Below are 19,756 nucleotides of genomic sequence, written 5' to 3'. Positions count from 1 at the left end.
CTTGGATTCTAATTTAGTCATTGAACTTTGCTAGGCCAGCTCTGCGGCATCCTTCTTCAGCCAGCCAAGAGAGATGGTAATCTTTCCCTGGCATGGAGACCGCCAGCAGGCCCCAAGCAAGAGAAACAAAAGAAAATACAGAATAGACTGAAAGCAATAGATTTGTTGAAGCAGCAAGGGAAAGCAAAGAAATACAGGATGGGGTGACAGGTGTCAACAACTACAGAAGGATATTAGTAAGCAATACTGTCAAATATATGCTGCAATCTGTGTGTAATCTTTTTTTTTTTTTTTTTAAGATTTTAGTTATTTATTCATGAGAGATACAGAGAGAGGCAGAGACATAGGCAGAGGAAGAAGCAGGCTCCCTGCAGGGAGCCTGATGTGGGACTTGATCCCTAGACTCCAGGATTATCAAAAGTCAAAAAATCTACTTGGCCAGTAATGCAAGTAGTCAGGTCAACTTTTTCTATATAGGGACATATACCGATCTTTGTCACATAATCTTGTCTGTTTTTTACAACTCTTTAAAAAATATAAAAACCATTCTTAGCTTGGGCTGAATGGTACAAAAACCAACAGTTTACGGACCCCCTCACTTGGAGAATTAATGTTCACACTAAGATGATGGCAACTACTGAGGAATTCATACTCGTCACTTTCCTCCTCCCTTTTAGACAAAGGTAAAAATTTATCTCTGTTTTTATTTATCCATTTTTTTAAGATTTTATTTACTTATTTATGAGAGACACAGAGAAAGAGAGAGGCAGAGATGCAGGTAGAGGGAGAGAAGCAGGCTCCCCACAGGGAGCCTGATGTGGGACTTGACCCCAAAACCCTGGGACCCTGACCTGAGCCAAAGGCAGATGCTCAACCACTGAGCCACCTGGGCATTCTGTATCTCTGATTTTAAAATATTCACCACAAAAGCACCAGTACAGAGTTTCAAGAGAGACTGGGGTGAGTGAATCTGCTCCAGGCTTCTCCAGAGGATGGGCAGTGATATGGGCTGAGCACCTCAGGAGGTCTCAGCCAGATAAAAGGACAGACTGTGAAGGAAAAGACCTTTTTTAAAAAGAGGTTCATCTCATCACAAACCTCTTTCCAATCACAAGACTTCACCAGTCAAAATGGGGTATCTGTGAGTTTCTTTTTTTTTTTTTTAATTTTTATTTATTTATGACAGCCACACAGAGAGAGAGAGAGAGAGAGAGAGAGAGAGAGAGAGAGAGGCAGAGACACAGGCGGAGGGAGAAGCAGGCTCCATGCACCGGGAGCCTGATGTGGGATTTGATCCCGGGTCTCCAGGATCGCGCCCTGGGCCAAAGGCAGGCGCCAAACCGCTGCGCCACCCAGGGATCCCTTATCTGTGAGTTTCAAGACCAGGCCCCTTCACTTCACCTTCATGCTTTCACACTGGGACCTATGGAACAGCTAAGTCATACGACGCAATAAAAGTAATAATTAAATTATCTCTGAAATACAGCCACTGTTCAAATACCATTTTATACCATTTTTTTTTTTAAATTCTTAAAGACAGTTTTCCTCATTTTGGTCTAGGGTCTTTGAATCACACTGTGATACTTGCCCACAATTTGTACTACAAGAGTCCAAGATCATTCTAATGGTCACAAAATTGCAGTAAAAATAGGATACTTGAAATTATATCACTTTGGTTCCACAGCTCACACTCATGTAAAAGAAAACAACACTCAATTACTATAGCTGAAGCAATTCATATGAACACTAAGAATGGAAAAAAAAAAAAAAAGGAACAGCCCCCGCCATTAGAAAGCTGGCCTGGTCTTCACAGCCAGGCCATGTTGCTCTCCTAGCAGACATAAACCATCTTAGACAAGTCCAAGACCATGATAAAGTGAGACAAAGCAAGGTCGCTTCAGAATTTTATCTAAGTACAGACAAAAACAAGGTAAATGTGCAACACACAAAATATGAAACAGCCCCTCTCGTAGCTGAAATGAGTGCCTGCTACTTCTTTAACCAATGCCAGTTTTATCCTCGCTCTAGTCTGTCCTTCTCTATAGATAAGATTAAGATAACATAATAAAATTACTCCCATTTTCTAGCAGCAATCTACAACAAACTCCTATTTCCTTAGACCATCCCCCAAATCCCTCAACCAAACCCCAAATCCTACAAAAGGCAAAAGGTTCTTTCTAACACCCTCAAATAGTAGTATGACACATCCCAGCTCCCCATGGTGCAGTTTTGTCCTCGCTGAAACAAGTAATAAACCCAACTTATTCAACTTCAGGTGTGTTGCCAGTGGCCTTTGGTTGAAGGGGACTGACAGCATGTAAATACGAGTTCTCTCCATTCCCTTACCACACTCCAACAACCTCTTCCAGGAGATCCATAGTGCACAATGGTAAAGAGAACTGTATTAGAGGACCAGGAAGACTAAAATGCTGGTCATCTGTGAGACCTGCAGAGAACATCAAACAGCAAACGACATGATAGATAAGGGCTCTCAAAAGTAATGAAAAATAGAAAATGCAGAAAAGCCAAAAGGTCATGAAGAATCCATAAAGGTTAGCAATTTCTTCAATTAAAATTAGTTTACACTGCTTACACTACATGGTCATAAGTTTCAGATGTCTATTTACCTACTGAAAGGACAAAGTAGACCCTATTTCTGTAACAAAACAGAAGCACAGGCAAAGCTAATATTTGTCATTCACTAATTTTAACTCCAGAAAAAACTCTCACTTTTCAAGGTAAGTGGCAATACACTTTGCATAAAATATTAACAAGTCCAGTATATACATAATCCTTTCAATTTCCCAAATCATGATAATATGAAAAGATTTTATATTCTCAAAGTAACTAGGATGTTTCAAGCACCCAATATTCCCTGATTTCAGGGAGGTAAAATTCTATTAATCAACAGCTATACTGTCATTGATGTGTTTCACAGGAGAAGTAGTACCTTGGCTCATATTCCGGGATGCCTGGAGCACCACCGTAAAGCAGCCCATCATGAGGTCCAGGGCACCACATGGCCCTCCTGGGGAACATATGCAGTGTGGTGTTAGCTTTTCCAGATGTGGCAGTCATGATGATGAGGCCCTGGGCACTCTCTCCTGTATCTGGTAGTGTGCATGATGTCTCAAAAAGCTGGGGTGCTCAGGGGCCTCTGGTTAAATAAGGTATGTAAAACAGAGCTTTGGCTAAAACTTTGGAGTTTAATTTAATATTACCGATGACACTTCCCTGTGAATTTACTGACAGTTGTCTGATATTTAAGGTAACAAAGCAGGTAAAGTGAAGTAAAATTCCTTTCTGAAAATCCCATCAGGCTTACCTTTCAGAGCTATCACCTTAGAGGCTGGATTCATGATGGCACTCTCAGCAGAGATGGGCCGTCTGATTGGCACCATTGGCTCGCTCATGTCAATAATCACTACCTGCGTCTGTTCGCCAACCTTCTCTCGGACACATATAAACTTATCAGATTCCATGGTCAGTGTGCTAAATCCAATGTTGGCTGGATTAATTCCCAGGTTCTGGAGCTAAATAGAAAAGAAACATTTAATTAAAAGCAAGTCTTTCCTCTCTGAAATAGATTAAATCTAGCCTATCATTTCCCAAAGCCTAACAGAAGGAGGAAGAAAAGTTAAACAAGAGTTTAGAAAAAACTTAACAGTGACTATTTGAGGCAAACACTGACTTGTGTTTCTATACCTTTAAAGGCACAGGCAATGCATCAACAGTAGGCTGTGAATCAACTCTCAAGGAACTTATCCTGCAGGCTGATGAGAACATACAAGAATAAGGATAATACCAAGAAGAGAGAAGGATGCCACGAGTGATACAGATGGGAAAACATCTGGTTGGGTGTTGGGGGGGGTGGAGGAGCCCACAAAGAATACCTCACAGATAAGCCCATAGTTGAGGAGAGCCCATAGGTTGGAGAGGTGAAGGCGGAGGACGAGAGGAGAAAGGAAGAAAAGACAAAAACTGATTTCTCTGAAAGCAAGCAATAACAAAGAACCAGCCAAGAGTTTTTCCTTAAAGCAACTCCACATATCATAAAATCTGATTTAATTTCTCAGTTTACTTTTATTTTTAAATTTTTTTAAAATTTATTTATTCATGATAGACATAGAGAGAGAAAGAGGCAGAGACACAGGCAGAGGGAGAAGCAGGCTCCATGCAGGGAGCCTGATGCAGAACTCGATCCCGGGTCTCCAGGATCACGCTCTGGGCCAAAGGCAGGCGCTAAACCACTGAGCCACCCAGGGATCCCCTCTCAGTCGGTTTAAATATTTCTTGGCAAGTCCAAGGTTAACAAAAAGTCAACAAATTTGGTACATCTTTGGAGGCAGACTGCTTGAACTTGTGTAAAACCTAAATCAGGCGCCTTTCTCCAAAGGCCACTTTACATAGTGCCTATTTTAAATAAAAACCTATAGATGAGATAAGCTTCAATGAAATACCCTGGGAAAACACACACTCAAGAAATTTCTATCACTCTTATAAAGAACGGTGCTTATTTCTATAAAACTCCCCTGCTCCAACCTATCTACAAGGTATCTTTGTTTCTAAATATTGTTCTGCTCAACCCCAACCCTACTGCTACTGACTTAACCCTTTAGTACCTGTTACTCTGTGTGAACTTGTATAAAAGAGTATGTTAGCAACAAAGATTAGGGACCATTTGTTAAAAATAACTACCAGCCTTTGGAAGAAGCACAAACAAGGCTGTTCAAACTGCTAGTGTAATTCTTTACTCTATCATTTTTTTTCTATGAACTCCTCAAAAGCAGGGATTATATCTTATTTGTTTCTTGTGGTACAGAGTCTAGCATATATTGAACATTCCAGCTGCTGAGTCGAACAGACTACAGGACAACAGGTCACCTCATCTTATCTTTCTGCTAACTCAGGAGACAAGTATGCCATGCACAATTTACACAACACAGGGTTTTCAGATTATCTTCCCAAAGTCACCATGCTTATTAATGATGGAGATAGTTGTGAATAAAGCTTGTGCTCTGGACCACAAAATTGAGTTGAAATTCACATTTTATTTTCACACATCTGAAATAGCAGCTTAATGCAATTGTAAATGTAGTGTAGTGAATGAAAGCTGAGACTTTCTCATAGAAAGTAATTTTCATACATTCGTTCCATAAATAAGTACTGAATACATAGTACTACTAGCCACTAATTAGACTCTGGAAACAGTAAGATACATAAGATATAGTTAGTCACAATATCCAGAGCCCACAGGCTGCGGAGACTAACGATCACTATTTGGTTGAACTATATGAAGTTGCTGATAGGAGGGCACTGAAAAGTTCCCTTGGGGGCAGAAGGAGGGGGAGAAGCAAAAGGGTGAAAGAAAGTTCCCAGGAGACCTACACAGTCTTCCTTTCTCATTATGAATTATTGTAAGCATTATACTATATTAGCATATAGTAACAATTCACGAGCACACTAACACTCAAGCACCCAACACTGTCAAATCTTTACATTTCAGAGCCATATATTTAAGTGGACCTAGATTTTCTAAATTTTCATTTTATTCTTAGTTTGGGATTATATGGCTACATTCTGATTTCAACTCCAAATATCAAGAAATATTTGTACCCAACCTCTTGAGCACAGTAGGTTCTTAAGTATTAGTGACTGAGTCCAGTTCCTCACACAAGAGCATATACACATATTCATGGCATTCTGAAAAGGTAAAATCACTTCACAAATCAAGACACTGTTTTAATAGCTGAGAACAGTGTATCCAAAAATAAGAGACTGTTAGAACTAGAAGAAAGGAAGACAGTGGTTCTCAAGCGGGGCTAGTATCCTGTAGTCTCTGGAAATGGGCAATTTGAATTGTACAATGACTAGAGAACACTAATTAGCTAGCATTTACTGGGGCCAGGGATGTCAAACACAGGACAATTCCACAAAAAGAACTTTTACATCTAAAATATCAAATACCGGTGTGCCTGGGTGCTCAGTCAGTTGAGCTTCCAACTCCTGATTTTGGCTTGCGTCATGATCTCGGGTCGTGCAATCAAGCCCCGAGGCAGGCTCCATGCTCTACTGGCAGCGGGGGGGGGGGGGGGGGGGGCTTTAGATTCTCCCTCCCACCCCTGCACACCCTCTATTTCTCTAAGTAAACAAATCGTAAATATGTAAATAAATAAAATGTCAAATACTATGTTTTCTCATTAGTAGCTATAACTAAGGACTCCTGATTCCTATAATAATTATTCTGAAAGGTAACACAGATACACATTTAAACAGCCAATATATATGAGTTAAGTAAAAGTACACAAGATACTAATAATCCTTTTCTGTTCTCAAGACCCGCAATTAAATGAATCCAAATTCAAATCTGACACTGGGGAAAACATAAAAAGAAATTACTCATCCAACAGTCCTGTTGTTTCTATATTTAAAGGGCTTAGGGACAGTAGTCTGACTGGGAGGGAAGGCTGCAGCTGTGTTTACACAGGGCTGTTGGTGAAAACACAAACTGCCGGTATCAAAGAGCCAGAACGTTCCAGTTACACTGAACATCCAGGTTTTTATGCCTCTCTTTGAAAAACCTAGTCCTTTTTCCTTCTGCATAAGTCTCTGCAGGCTCACTTACTACTGCCTTATCCCTATGCCCAGCACATGGTCGTTCAATAATTAATTAGTAAAGAAGATAAGTTTTAGGCAGTCAAGAAAATAATTTGAAGTAACTTAGAAATCTTTTATATCTCAAACTTATTAGCAAGCTTTTTCCTACCTTAAAAAGGGAGCTTTGTAATTGAGGACCTAGGAAGAATAATGATACTGAGGTCCTTTCTAGAAGTAACCTAAAATTCTAGGACTAGGTTAGTTCAGAGTAGTTTAAAAACAACATTTGTAGAGTGCTTTATAGAACCTCTCTCAAATTACACCAATGTAGGTTTTCTGTATTTTAAAACCAACGCACAAGACCCTATATTTATACCTGTTAAATGTCAACTAGTTGGATCCTAGCCTGTCAAGATCTGCTTGGATTCTAATTTAGTCATTGAACTTTGCTAGGCCAGCTCTGCGGCATCCTTCTTCAGCCAGCCAAGAGAGATGGTAATCTTTCCCTGGCATGGAGACCGCCAGCAGGCCCCAAGCAAGAGAAACAAAAGAAAATACAGAATAGACTGAAAGCAATAGATTTGTTGAAGCAGCAAGGGAAAGCAAAGAAATACAGGATGGGGTGACAGGTGTCAACAACTACAGAAGGATATTAGTAAGCAATACTGTCAAATATATGCTGCAATCTGTGTGTAATCTTTTTTTTTTTTTTTTTAAGATTTTAGTTATTTATTCATGAGAGATACAGAGAGAGGCAGAGACATAGGCAGAGGAAGAAGCAGGCTCCCTGCAGGGAGCCTGATGTGGGACTTGATCCCTAGACTCCAGGATCACGACCTAAGCCAAACTGAGCCACCCAAGTGTCCCAATCTCTAGGTAATCTTAAAAGAAAGAGCTTCAAACTCTGTTAACTTACAAAAGCAAAAGGAGGGAAATTTTAAAAAAAGATTTTATTTATTTGACTGACAGAGCACAAGCAGGGGGAGTGGCAGGCAGGAGAGGAGAAGCATGCTCCCCACTAAGCAAGGAGCCCAATGAGGGGCTTGATCCCAGGACCCCAGGATCATGACCTGAGCCAAAGGCAGCAGCTCAATTGACTGAGCCACCCAAGTGCCCCAAGGTAGGGAATTTTATAGCAGGATTCTTTTAATTATTTTTTTAAAGATATAGTGATTTTTAATAGTAGTTTCTTTTGGGAAAAGACCCAGTGTTTGAACAGAAAGGTTTACTTTTCATTTACACTTTCTATTTAGGGCTATTCTTCCCATGTATATGTATTACTTTAAAGCTTGTTCCAGGCAGACTTTGCCCCAGCTATAGACTTTGCTCAAGAACCTTGTGGAGAGGGACCTTGACTAAGATCTTCCTAGTACATGGTAACTCTTTTAATCCAATAAATTCAAAAAGTACTTATGTAGTTTGGGGATTTTGAACATTTAAAAGATGCTCAATAGTAATAATTTATTCTTCCAAAGAGGACCTAGCCAAATTCATTTAATATTTGCTCACTTAACATGCCACTGTTGTGGACACACTCACAAAGACTGACCCTTCCACATTCCCTGGTTACTTTCTTCACTTTGTAAATAAGAAAGTCAGAAGGTAATGACTGACCCAGTATCTCCTTCCAATACAAGAATCATCAGTCCACCAAGAAGCAAAATTTAACAGCTTACACAAGACCATAAAAACATTTTACATGGGTGCACAACAATTTCAGGACACAAGCAGCCTACCGCTGTTTGTCTTAGTATATCAAAAACCATTTCACAAAATAAGATGGCTACATAATGGCAACTTAAACTAAACATATACTTGGCTGTGAGTACAGCATCCCTTTCAGAGTGACTCCCCGCTTCTTTACCAGCAGCCACAGATACACATGAACTGTTTTCAATTCACGCTCAATCTACTCCTCAAAGTGCTGCCTTCCCTACTCATGTGCAAAAGGCTTCAAATATCAAACTCTTTCTTTAATTATGAATGACTAGAAGATTGATTCAATACAGCTGCATGTGAGACTCACCTGGAAAGAAAGGCCAAAGTCCTTACCTCTCGGAGATCCTGATTTAATGTTTAAGGTGGGCACTTACGTAAGTGTTTCTCAGCCTGGGCTAGGAAGCACTGATTAAGACTAGTGACCACCTTGCTCCTATAATTTACATAGATCACCTTGGCAGACTCTGTAAGAACATCACCTCAAAGATATGCTACATAACCAAAACTCTAAGGGAATGCATTTATATGTTCTTTGTGTATTGAGCTGTGTCACATTTCAAAACTCTTTCAAATAACTATTCCTCTTCTGAATTAAGGTGTCATTGTTTCTTAGCCCTTTTGCTTTTTTCCATTCTAGCATAAAGAGCAACAACCTTCAAACTTAGATATAAGAATATAAAAAAGTTAAAATAGTACATATAAGAAAAATATTTCTGCAGGATAAGTACTCCTCTCAAAACCAGGGTGACAGGATAAATAAATTCATATAAATTTTAACAATCCCAAGCTGAAGTTGAAGGATGCTTTATTACAATGCATTAGATCTAGAAGTGCAGCTTCTGCTCTGGGTACATTTCTGAAAGGTTCTTTATAGAATAAAAGTTCCTATACACTAATTTGTTTTTTCCTTTTTTTAAAAAAAAGATTTTATTTATTTATTCATGAGAGACACGGAGAGAGAAGCAGAGACACAGACAGAGGGAGAAGCAGGCTCCATGTGGGGAGCCCGATGTGGGACTCGATCCTGGGACTCCAGGATCACACCCTGAGCCAAAGGCAGACGCTCAACCGCTGAGCCACCCAGGCGCCTCTGTTTTCTTCTTTTTTAAAGATTTATCTTAGAGAGACAGAGAGAGGGGGTGAATGCATAAGGGGGTAAGGGGGGAGAGGGAGAATCCCAAGCAGATTCCCCTACCTACTGTGCATGAAGCCTCTCGTGGGGCTTGATCCCATGACCCTGAGATCACGACCCCCAGCTGAAATCCAGAGTTGGAGACCCAATTGACTGAGCCATCTAGGTGCCCTGCTATACACTGATTTCTATTTTGCGACTGACCATTATAAAACTATTGTTTTTCCTCTAGGGAAAATCTGGCCCAAGAATTTTCATATGAAAGAAACCAAAATTAAAAACAGAAAAAAATAATAAGATTCACAAAATATAAAGTGATAATATGGTAGACACAGGGTGGGGGCAGAAAAAAAATGTCAGGGATATAAGCAGGAGTATATTTTTTAAGATTTTATTTATTTATCTATTTATTTATTTAGAAAGAGCAACAACCAGGGTTGGGGGGTAGGAGCAGAGGGAGAGGGAAAATCAGACCCCGCCCCCCTCAAAGCAGGAAGCCCGATGCAGGGCTTGATGCCAGGACCCTGAGATCACAACCTGAGCTGAAGGCAGATGCTTAACCAACTGAACCACACAGGCACCCCTAGCAGAAGTATTCTTTTTTCTTTAAATTTATTTATTTATTCATGGGGGGGGGGGCAGAGACAGAAGCAGGCTCCATGCAGGGAGCCCGATATGGGACTCGATCCTGGGCCTCCAGGATCACACACCCTGGGCTGAAGGCGGCACTAAACGGCTAGCCACCCAGGCTGCCTGTAGCAGGAGTATTCTTAATAAAATGGACTTAAGAATAAATTGGTCACAGGTGAGCTATATGGAGGGCCTGGAAAAGCCTACAAACTGTATCATTAGACAATCTACATTATAATTAGTCATTGATTATACATTTTAATATGAGATTGGGTTCCATTCCTTCAAAGATCTCAAGCCTGTTATATACCAGGCAGTGGGAATACAACTGCAGATAAGAGGAGATCCTGAGCTTACAGTACAGTAGGGACCTATATACCATATGGTTAGGGCCATCATGAGGGAAGCCCTAAAGCTGTGGGGGCACTCAGGAAGGGCTCCTAATTCTGACATGTCACGGACACCTTCCTGTCATTTAAGCAGATAGATACCAGAAGGCTAAGTAGTACTTGGCTGGGTAATAAGAGTGAAGGGAGGAATGTTCTGGAAAGAGGCAATAACCTGCGAAAGCCCAGAGGTAAGAGAAGGTCCTGAAGGACAAGATGGGGAGCAGCAAAAACCTGAGCAGGTGCTGGATTAGGCACGGCTTTACAGGGCATTGGAGAGTCTGGCATTTTCATCCTGGAAGCAAGAGGGAAGCATTCACTGACGAACTTTAAGCAGATGTTTAGCCTTTGAGAAGATCTCTGCCTGTGTGCTAGACTGGAGATAGAGGACCAGAGACAAAGTTAGTGCAGCCATCTAGGTGAGGAATGCTGGCATAATCCAACGTCATGTCAGTCATGCTCAAAGTGGCAGAATAATGCCCAAAATACACAGGAGAAAGAATCAACAAGTTAGGGAGAAGTCATGGCTGTCTCCTAGGTTCCTGGCTGGAAACTGGAGAAGATACACATTTAGAGAAAAAGAGGAACCCTATTTTGGAACGTGATGTGTTTGAAGAACCTATGGATCCAATGCCCTTCTCCAACAGACAGCTGTCATCATGGTAGTAACAAATAACAAGAATAGAGTGTTTTATTATGTACCAGACATAATAAAAATTTTACAAACTTTTTGTAAAATTATGTCCCACACCTTACATTTACCACATTTATTTTTTTTTCATTTACCACATTTATTAACTCGAAACCTCACAACATGGGGATCCCTGGGTGGCTCAGCGGTTTAGCACCTGCCTTTGGCCCAGGGAGCGATCCTGGAGTCCCAGGATCGAGTCCCGCGTCGGGCTCCCGGCATGGAGCCTGCTTCTCCCTCTGCCTGTGTCTCTGCCTTTCTCTCTCTCTATGTCTATCATGAATAAATAAAAAAAATTAAAAAAATACTTAAAAAAAAAAAAACCTCACAACAGCTCTATGCGGTAAAAACTGTACCTTTTACCTTTATATTATAGATGTAGAAATGTACTTATAAAAAGGTTACAAAAATTGCCCAAATGCACTTGTACGTGCCTGAGTCCAGATTCAAACAAACCCTTCCGTTGGTCTTCAGTCTGTGCTCTTAACCAGAGCCTTTTATTGTCTCTCCTTCATGCATCTCTGAGGATCAGCAAAAGTATGTAGCCTGCCTATGAACACTTGAGCATATGGTTATACATATAAATCACCCAGTAGAGCATACAGAATGAAGAGATAAAGGGTAGGGCAGCCCAGGTGGCTCGACGGTTTAGCACTGCCTTCGGCCCAGGGCCTGATCCTGGAGTCCTGGGATCAAGTTCCGCGTGGGCTCCTTGCACAGAGTCTGCTTCTCCCTCTGCCTGTGTCTCTGCCTCTCTCTCTGTGTCTCTCATGAATGAATAAATAAAATCTTAAAAAAAAAAAGAGATAAAGGGGCTCAAGACAGACCCCCGGCTTATGCCTCAGAGAAGCTCCCAAAGAAAACTGGGTTGTGGGCAGAGATATAGGAGAAACCCTGGGAGACTGTGGTACTAGCAAAAGCAACAGAAAAAGGGTCATAAGGAGGCAGTAAAGCACAATGTCAACTGTAGATGTTTGTGATGGTGGGATTTGAGGTTTTCTTTTCTTTCTTTTTTTTTTTTTTTTTTTTTGAGCAGGGCTTAGCAAACTACAAACTTTTTGTATAGCCCAACTAAAAATGGATTTTGCACTTTTTGCAAGATTTTTTAAAGGGGGGGGATGGGAAAATATGTGACAAGAGACACAACGTGGCCCTCAAAGGCCTAATCTATATTACCTGGTCCTTTAAAAAAAAAGTCTACATTTCAACTTGTGACCTTGGCAACAACAGATGCAGGGGAAGAGTGGATGCAAAAACCAGACTGCAGGTTATTGAGGAATATAAGGGAAGGGATGGAGTGATAAGGTGATTCTTTCATGTCTAGCTGTGAAGTAAGAGCTTCAAGGGGACAGGGGAGAGGGAGAAGTTTGTTTGCTGTAAAGACAGAAGAGATATGAGCATGGTTAAACACAAACATGGAAGAAGCCACCACGAGGGAATGGATGAAAACAAAGGAAAGAGGAGATGCTACTGAGTAAGGCCCTGTTAAAAGGGGGAAGGATATAGGATCCAGAACACACACAAGGGAAAAAGTGGGAAAAAACCCACTTCTAAGATAACAGGAAAGCAGAAAAGGGCAACTACAGACAAGTTTTCAAGACTGCAGGCATGAAGGTGAGGAATATCCCATTTATGGCTTCTGTTTCTCCAACCATCTGCTACCAGCAAGGGGGAGTAGCAGGATCAGAGATTTAAGGAACAAGCGGAAATTTTGAAATGTCTGCAGCTAAGGGAGAGTGTACAAACTAGAAAAACAAGGAGTGCAGAGTAACCTCAACAGCTGGTTAATGCTGGAGACCACAAACCATATTTACATAGCCTGTATGTTAACAAGGCACAAGTAGTTTCCAGATAATAGAATATATCTCTTCAAGGCATTATGAACTTCAATAGGAATTTAAAATGCGTTACTGCTTCCTTGCCTTCTGAAGAAAACATATTTAGTGGCTAAAGCACAGGCTTTGGAGTCAGAGATCAGGATTAGAACCCAAACTGTCACTTCCTAGCTGTGTAATTTTACCTTTATTACTTACCCTCTCTGTGCCCCAGTTAGATAAACACTAAGTTAAATGAGGTTTATAAAATACACAATATAGTGACTAGCAGCAGAAATGGCTCAATAAATGGCACATATTATTACATTGTTCTAATTAACAGCAGCAGTAGTATTTTGCTATTTCATATTACTGTCAAGAGATGGGCGTTCAGGATACCTTCTACCTCCACACAACTACAGCTGCTGTTATCACTAACCAAGTGACAACGGAGGAATACTCAGGGATCAAGTTTCCAATCTGTATAATAGGTGGATCTAGCCAGTCACTATACTCCCAGGGCCTTTCCCATTTGGATACAGAGTAAGAAGTGCTCTATGCTGTGAAAAAAGATTAAAAAAAAAAAAAAAAAAAAAAAAAGACCTTCCGATCCACCACACTCCTTGCAATACCACAATTTAGCCACAAAGACCTGAATCTAGGGATGCCTGGGTGGCTCAGCGGTTTAGCGCCTGCCTTCCACCCGCCATCCTGGGGTCACGGGATCAGTTCCCACATCCGGCTCCCTGCATGGAGCCTGCTTCTCCCTCTGCCTGTGTCTCTGCCTCTCTGTGTGTCTCTCATGAATAAATAAATAAAACCTTAAAAAAAAAAAAAAAGACCTGAGTCTGAATCCTGCTCTTATTTGTCAAATAAGACTAGACAAGTTTTGTTTGTTTGTTTGTTTGTTTATTTATGATAGACACAGAGAGTGGGAGGCAGACACACAGGCAGAGGGAGAGGCAGGCTCCACGCCGGGCCGACGTGGGACTCGATTCCGGGTCTCTAGGATGGCGCCCTGGGCCAAAGGCAGGCGCCAAGCCGCTGAGCCACCCAGGGATCCCCTTGACAACTTATTTAACATCTTTGTGCCTTGGTTTCCTCAACTAGAAAACAGGGATCTTATGGGATTGTGATGATTTTTTTTTTAAGTCGGCTCTATGCCCAGCAACAGGGAACTCCAACTCACAAGGGTGAGATCCAGACCTGAGCTGAGATCAAGAGTCAGACGCTTAACAGACTGAGCCACCCAGGAGCCCAGGATTGCGATGATTTTACATAAAGCACAGCGCCAATGGCAAGTATTCATGTAGCCCTGCCTCCTCACCTGTAAAAAGGGAATCACATCACCGCTCAGGTGACACAGGCTTGTCATGGAGTAGAGCACTGCGCACCGTGCCAGTCCACGATCCTCCGTCACACACAGGCAGCCCAATCTGTATTTCCCTGAGACAGAACTCTACTGGGACAGTTGGAGATATAACAAACTGCGACCTCACTAAACAGCTAAACTTGGGGGGGTGTCACTGCATATTGAAGGGTGCCTCTTCCTCCCTGATCACACGGCTTGACGACCCTTCCCCCACGAAGCCGCCCCAGTGACAGGGAGCCAACAGACGCAAAGTCAGATGGAAGGATGGAGGGGCGGAGAGAGAGCATCAGGCTCAGGCACGGGCTCTAGAGTCGCAGAGCTCGCGCTGCAGTCCGGGTGCCCGGCTCGCGGGTCTGGGGGCGCACCCACCCCGCGCTCCCAGCACGCCCTCCGGCTCCGGGGTCGGGGTCCCGGCGCCCCCAGGGCTCTACCGTCGCCGCCGGATAACGGGTCTCGGCGGCCAGCACCCCTGGCGAGCCGCACGCGCCGGCCGTCCGCCCCCGCCCTGGCCCGGCCGCGTCTGCGTCCGCGGGAGCCGGGGTCCAGGGCCTGGGCCGGGGTCTGGGCGGCCGGCCGGGCGGCGTCTCCAGCCCGGTCCCCCGGGAGGCGGGGCGGCGGGGCGGCGGGGCGGCGGGGCGGCGGGGGGCGCGGCTGACAGGACGGAGCGCGCGACCCGCCCCCTGAAGCCCGCCCAGCCTCGGCACCGGAGCCCGGGCCTCACCTGGAAGTGCTCCTGGAAGCGGATGGGGAGGATCTGCGCCATGGCGGGCGCGGGGCCGAGACGGCGGCGGAGACACAAACCGAGGCGGCGGCGGCAGCGGCTCCCCTCACGCGGGCAGACGGGCGGCGGCGGCGGCGGCGGCGATCGCGCAGGCGCATTGCCCCATCCCGCGTCCCGCACGCGCCGGCCTCCGCAAGGACCCTACGCGGGATCCCTCCGCCCGCCTCCAGAGGGTCCGCGAAAAGTAGTCCCTCGCGTAGCCGCACTTCCAGCTCTCGGGGGCAGGAACCCGTCTGTGCTGGGGAGGCAGGTGTGCGCGGGAAGGTGCAGGGGGCCCGGGCCAACCCCCAGCTGGTGTCCCAGGCAGGTGTGCGCGGGAAGGTGCAGGGTCCCGGGCAGGTGTGCGCGGGAAGGTGCAGGGGGCCCGGGCCAACTCCCAGCTGGTATCCTGGGCAGTTGTGCAGGGGAAGGTGCAGGGGTCTCAGGCCAACCCCCAGCTGGTGTCCTGGGCAGTTGTGCACGAGAAAGTGGCAGGGTCCCGGGCCAATTCCCAGCTGGTGTCCCGGGCAGGTGTGCACGGGAAGGTGCAGAGGTCCTGGGCCAATTCTCAGCTGGTGCCCTGCGCAGGTGTGTGGGAGAAGTTGCAGGGGTCTCAGGCCAACCCCCAGCTGGTGCCCTGGGCAGTTGTGCAGGAGAAGATGGAGGGGTTCCGGGCCAACTCCCAGCTGGTACCCCCCGCAAATGTGCAGGAGAAGGTGGAGGGGTTCTGGGCCAACCCTCAGGCCAGTGCCTGGGGCAGGTGTGCATGGACCAGGCAGGGGCTGCTCCCCGCAGCTGCCCAGAACTGGTGTGCTCCTGAAGGTGGATGGAGTCTCTGGTCCCAGTGAGCCAGTGCTCAGAGCGGGTGTGTGAGGACAGGGACCAGGCGCTGGCTGCCCTCAGCAAGTTCCGAGGTATGGGGTTTTCAGAAGAGGTAAACCAAGTTCCTGGACTGCCCTTGCCTAGAGCCTCCTGTGTGTAGGGTGGCGGGCAGTGGGGAAAGTTCTACCTCAAACTTTGGACAGTTGAATTCAGGAATACTCTTTTTTTTCCTCTAGGTACAGATGTGCCTAAAACACTGTGAAAGGAGTCTGGGAAGTATGGGTGCAGATGAGTGTGTCTGCTCGAGGCTCAGCCCTCACTTCTGTAGGGAGCATCTTTCCTGCCTCATGCAATCTCCATAGAATGTGCTGTATGGGAATTTCAGGGCAAAGAGCCTGCCAAAATCACATCTAGCATTAGATGACCAACCAAAGGCCACCGAGGGTCACCTGGGCTGTCTGTGGTAGCACAATAGTAGTAGCAGATCCGAAACTAGAGCCCACACCTGCTTTGCCCAGCGGTTAGTTGTTTTCTGAGGCACCATTTGAAGACATGTTTTGCATGCAGATAACTCAGCTGCATAAAGGAGGTTTGTCAGGGAAGGGAAAGCCTTTGGCATTCTGTGTATGCATTCCCACACTGTAATCGATACCCTGTATGCTTCACGTTGCTCACTGGTAATTTTAAGAAATTAATACTCTACCGTGAATAATATGGTGATTGTGCAATTATTTGCAAAATAGCTTCATAATCTAATCATCCAAGAATATGTTAAAGAATAAAGACTGCTCACTTTCAAATTAAATCTCTTTTTCAGTATTAGGCAAGACCTTTGCAGACTGCTGTTTCAACATCTGTCTGGCCTCACCATCTAACACTGCAGCCAGCTTTTGCTATGGGTAATAACACTCAAATCTCTCCATTTTGGCAATTATGCCTGTGACTCTAAGTACCCTTTATACCAAACATATAAATTCTTTAGTATTAATAGTATTGCTCCCTAAGTCATCATCCCCTTATAAGGGAGGGGGCATTTTGGGGGTCAAAACTAAAAATTTACATCCTAGAAGAAAGAATTTCAAAAAATTGTGGTTATGCAAAATAATAGGATTTTTAATAAGTTTAGACCTTGCTGTGTGTCTATACTTATAAAGGAACGGAAAATTCTTGATTTAAGGATTCGAGGGGGTCCCTGGGTGGCTCAGCGGTTGACCACCTGCCATCAGTGTGATCCTGGAGTCCCCAGATCGAGTCCCACATCGGGCTCTCTGCATGGAGCCTGCTTCTTCCTCTGCCTGTGTCTCTGCCTCTCTCTCTTTCTCTGTGTCTCTCATGAATAAATAAAATAAAATATTTTAAAAAAGAAGGGTTCTAGTTTTCTCACCACTGTTCAGTGACTTGCATATATATATTTGTAAATTTACATATTTTTGTATATTAATTTTGTACCTATCCACAGGGCAAAAACTTGGGTAATGTGGCAGAGGGATATGAAGAGGGTAATTTAGTGATATTGATGCATGTGCACTTTAGTGTTCTATCTAGGGTATCTATTCTGCAGTTGTTCTCGCAGACCTTCATCCTACAAATAAAATCCAAGGAAGGTTAGCAGTTCATGGTAAAAATAGATAGGTAAATAGCCAGCCAGCCAGCCAGACACTCAGGGAAACAAGGCACCACAAGAAAGAACCAGGAAAACCAAGAAGCAGATACAGACTCAAAGAGGTTGAGAAAATGAGATTATTACAAACAACTTTTAAATTACTATACTCAATATGTAAAGAGACCTAAACAACAGCTTTAAAATACTTGTGGGTGGGATCCCTGGGTGGCTCAGTGGTTTGGCGCCTGCCTTTGGCCCAGGGCACGATCCTGAAGGCCCGGGATCGAGTCCTGCGTCAGGCTCCCTGCATGGAGCCTGCTTTTCCCTCTGCCTGTATCTCTGCCTCTCTCTCTCTCATGAATAAATAAATAAAGTCTTTAAAAAATAAACTGCTTGTGGGAAAATACATCCAGGAAACCTCAAACTATAAAGAATGACCAAGCAGATTTGAAAAAGAAACAAATGAAATTTCTAGAAATGCAAAATGTAGTAGAGGACAGCAAAGCCTTGCCACAATATTGTAAGTGGGCCCAGAATGATCTAATCATGTTGTGAGGTAAATAAAATTAGAATAAAGGAAGGACAAGGATGGGAACTATCAGTCAGAATTCAATCAGGAGACAGAAACCACAATCCTTATTTGAACAGAGGGAAATGAATATAAACAACAGTTGACATGAAATTAATCTTATTAACCAAATAGCTAGAAGGGTAAAACAAGGACTCCAAGTTACTATGGAGGTACAAGTGCAGGAATTAGCTACCACTCGTAGAGCTCAAGGATAAACAGAAAGAACCTGAAAATATTCCAACTTAGAGGAAGGCCGCTGGAGATCTGGAACTCAGGCTTCTGGGGAGAGGGGCCGGCCAGCTAGAGCCAAGGTTTCTAAACCTAGAGGAGGGTCTCTCTAGGACTCATGTACATGACTAGTGAGGGGCAGTGGGGCCAGGAGGCAAAAGTTCCAAGGAAGAGGGGCACTGAGGTTGATTCTGCAAGTCTTTGAAAAACTTCAGACTGGATTCAGCCTCTGCTGTGGGAAGAATTTGCTCTGTCTGGTTGAAGTGTAGCTGAGACGATGTTCACAGGAACAGGTCCTGTAGTCACTCTCCAGTGTCTTTATGGGCAGAGTCTAATGAAATACCTGCCAGCACAAAAATACTTGTTTCCAGAGTCTCAGCCCCAGCACCACAATACAGTTTATATAAGGGGAAGGGAAGATGGAGCTGAAAGACAAAACTTAATAACTGGCACAGAAAACATGTTATATCCAAATTAAAATTCCCGTGTGGCTTTCAGATAAATGAAATTAAAAAGCCCATGGAGGACTTCTGTTTCCAGAGAGCACCAGAGAACTAACAAGAGAATGAATAATTATGAAGCCAATATCCAAGAGAAAAAGGGAATGAGAGGTCAGCCTCTCATTTGGGATGATTTTTCTTGAGAGGCATCTGCCAAGTCCAGAGGAATGGTTGAAAAGCTAGGACTCTGAGCAGCATTTTTATCACATTTATGCCCTAGATGGAGAAAGTTTAAGTCTAGAAACCACCAAGGAGGTACCCTAATGTATTGTTGGGGATCATGAATTGTTTGGGATGCCATTCAGATCATATCTGTCCTTGCCAGCAGTAAACATAAATTCTCTTGGGAGAGAGATAGCCTCATGATAGGCCTCACATCATTTCTACTATTGTTCATATGCAGTGATCGTGCTCAATCAGAAATAGGCGTCCAAGGAGATAAGACAAATGATTGTATAACAAGAGAAATAACAGAAAAACATATCTGTAGAGGATTGAAGTAATTCAGGTTTCCCAAAGACTTTTAAGGGCTGTGCTTAATATGGTTAAAGACAAGACTGAGAATTTTTTAAAAAGATTTATTTATTTATTTATTCATGATTGACATAGAGAGAGAGGGGGGCAGAGACACAGGCAGAGGGAGAAGCAGGCTCCACGTCGGGAACCCGATGCGGGACTCGATCCCGGGATCCCAGGATCGGGCCCCAGGCCAAAGGTAGGCGCCAAACCGCTGAGCCACCCAGGGATTCCCAAGATTGAGAATTTTATCAGACCTGTGAACTATAAGAACCAAATGGAAATTCTATAACTGAAAAATATAACTGAAGTAAAAAAAAATCAATGGATAGTGTTTTTCAGCATTGCTGAAAAGAGGAAACTAATAAAGCTAGACTTAGCAATAGGAGAAGGACAAACATATGGTCTCATTCAT

The 19,756-nt window shown here is 43.8% G+C and overlaps 2 protein-coding genes across 4 annotated transcripts in view; both read right to left on the bottom strand.

Annotated features, from left to right (window-relative positions):
- The window catches only part of LOC121475742 (clathrin heavy chain 2), an 80,808-nt gene extending 79,401 nt beyond the window's left edge, over positions 1 to 1,407 (bottom strand). Inside the window, exon 1 of the mRNA XM_041729282.1 lies at positions 1,402 to 1,407. Within this exon, the coding sequence (XP_041585216.1) occupies positions 1,402 to 1,407 (6 nt within the window). The remainder of the gene's footprint in view (positions 1 to 1,401) is intronic.
- LOC121475658 (clathrin heavy chain 2-like) lies at positions 1,344 to 15,251 on the bottom strand. Of its 3 annotated transcripts, none has more exons than XM_041729138.1 (4): positions 15,063 to 15,251; positions 3,326 to 3,533; positions 2,951 to 3,028; positions 1,344 to 2,446 (listed from the first exon to the last, which is right to left on the bottom strand). In XM_041729138.1, exons 1-4 carry the CDS (start codon positions 15,102 to 15,104, stop codon positions 2,343 to 2,345), a joined length of 432 nt encoding a protein of 143 aa, XP_041585072.1. In that variant the 5' UTR covers positions 15,105 to 15,251; the 3' UTR covers positions 1,344 to 2,342. The 3 variants fall into 3 exon arrangements, with proteins under 3 accessions (XP_041585072.1, XP_041585071.1, XP_041585073.1); XM_041729137.1 differs by lacking the exon at positions 15,063 to 15,251 and adding an exon at positions 14,297 to 14,866; XM_041729139.1 differs by lacking the exons at positions 2,951 to 3,028; positions 15,063 to 15,251 and adding an exon at positions 14,297 to 14,866.
- Positions 15,252 to 19,756: the final 4,505 nt, after the last annotated feature.

This window comes from Vulpes lagopus, chromosome 14 (assembly GCF_018345385.1).
Source record: "Vulpes lagopus strain Blue_001 chromosome 14, ASM1834538v1, whole genome shotgun sequence".
NCBI lineage: Eukaryota > Metazoa > Chordata > Mammalia > Carnivora > Canidae > Vulpes > Vulpes lagopus.
This window is presented reverse-complemented; position numbering and strand designations above follow the sequence as displayed.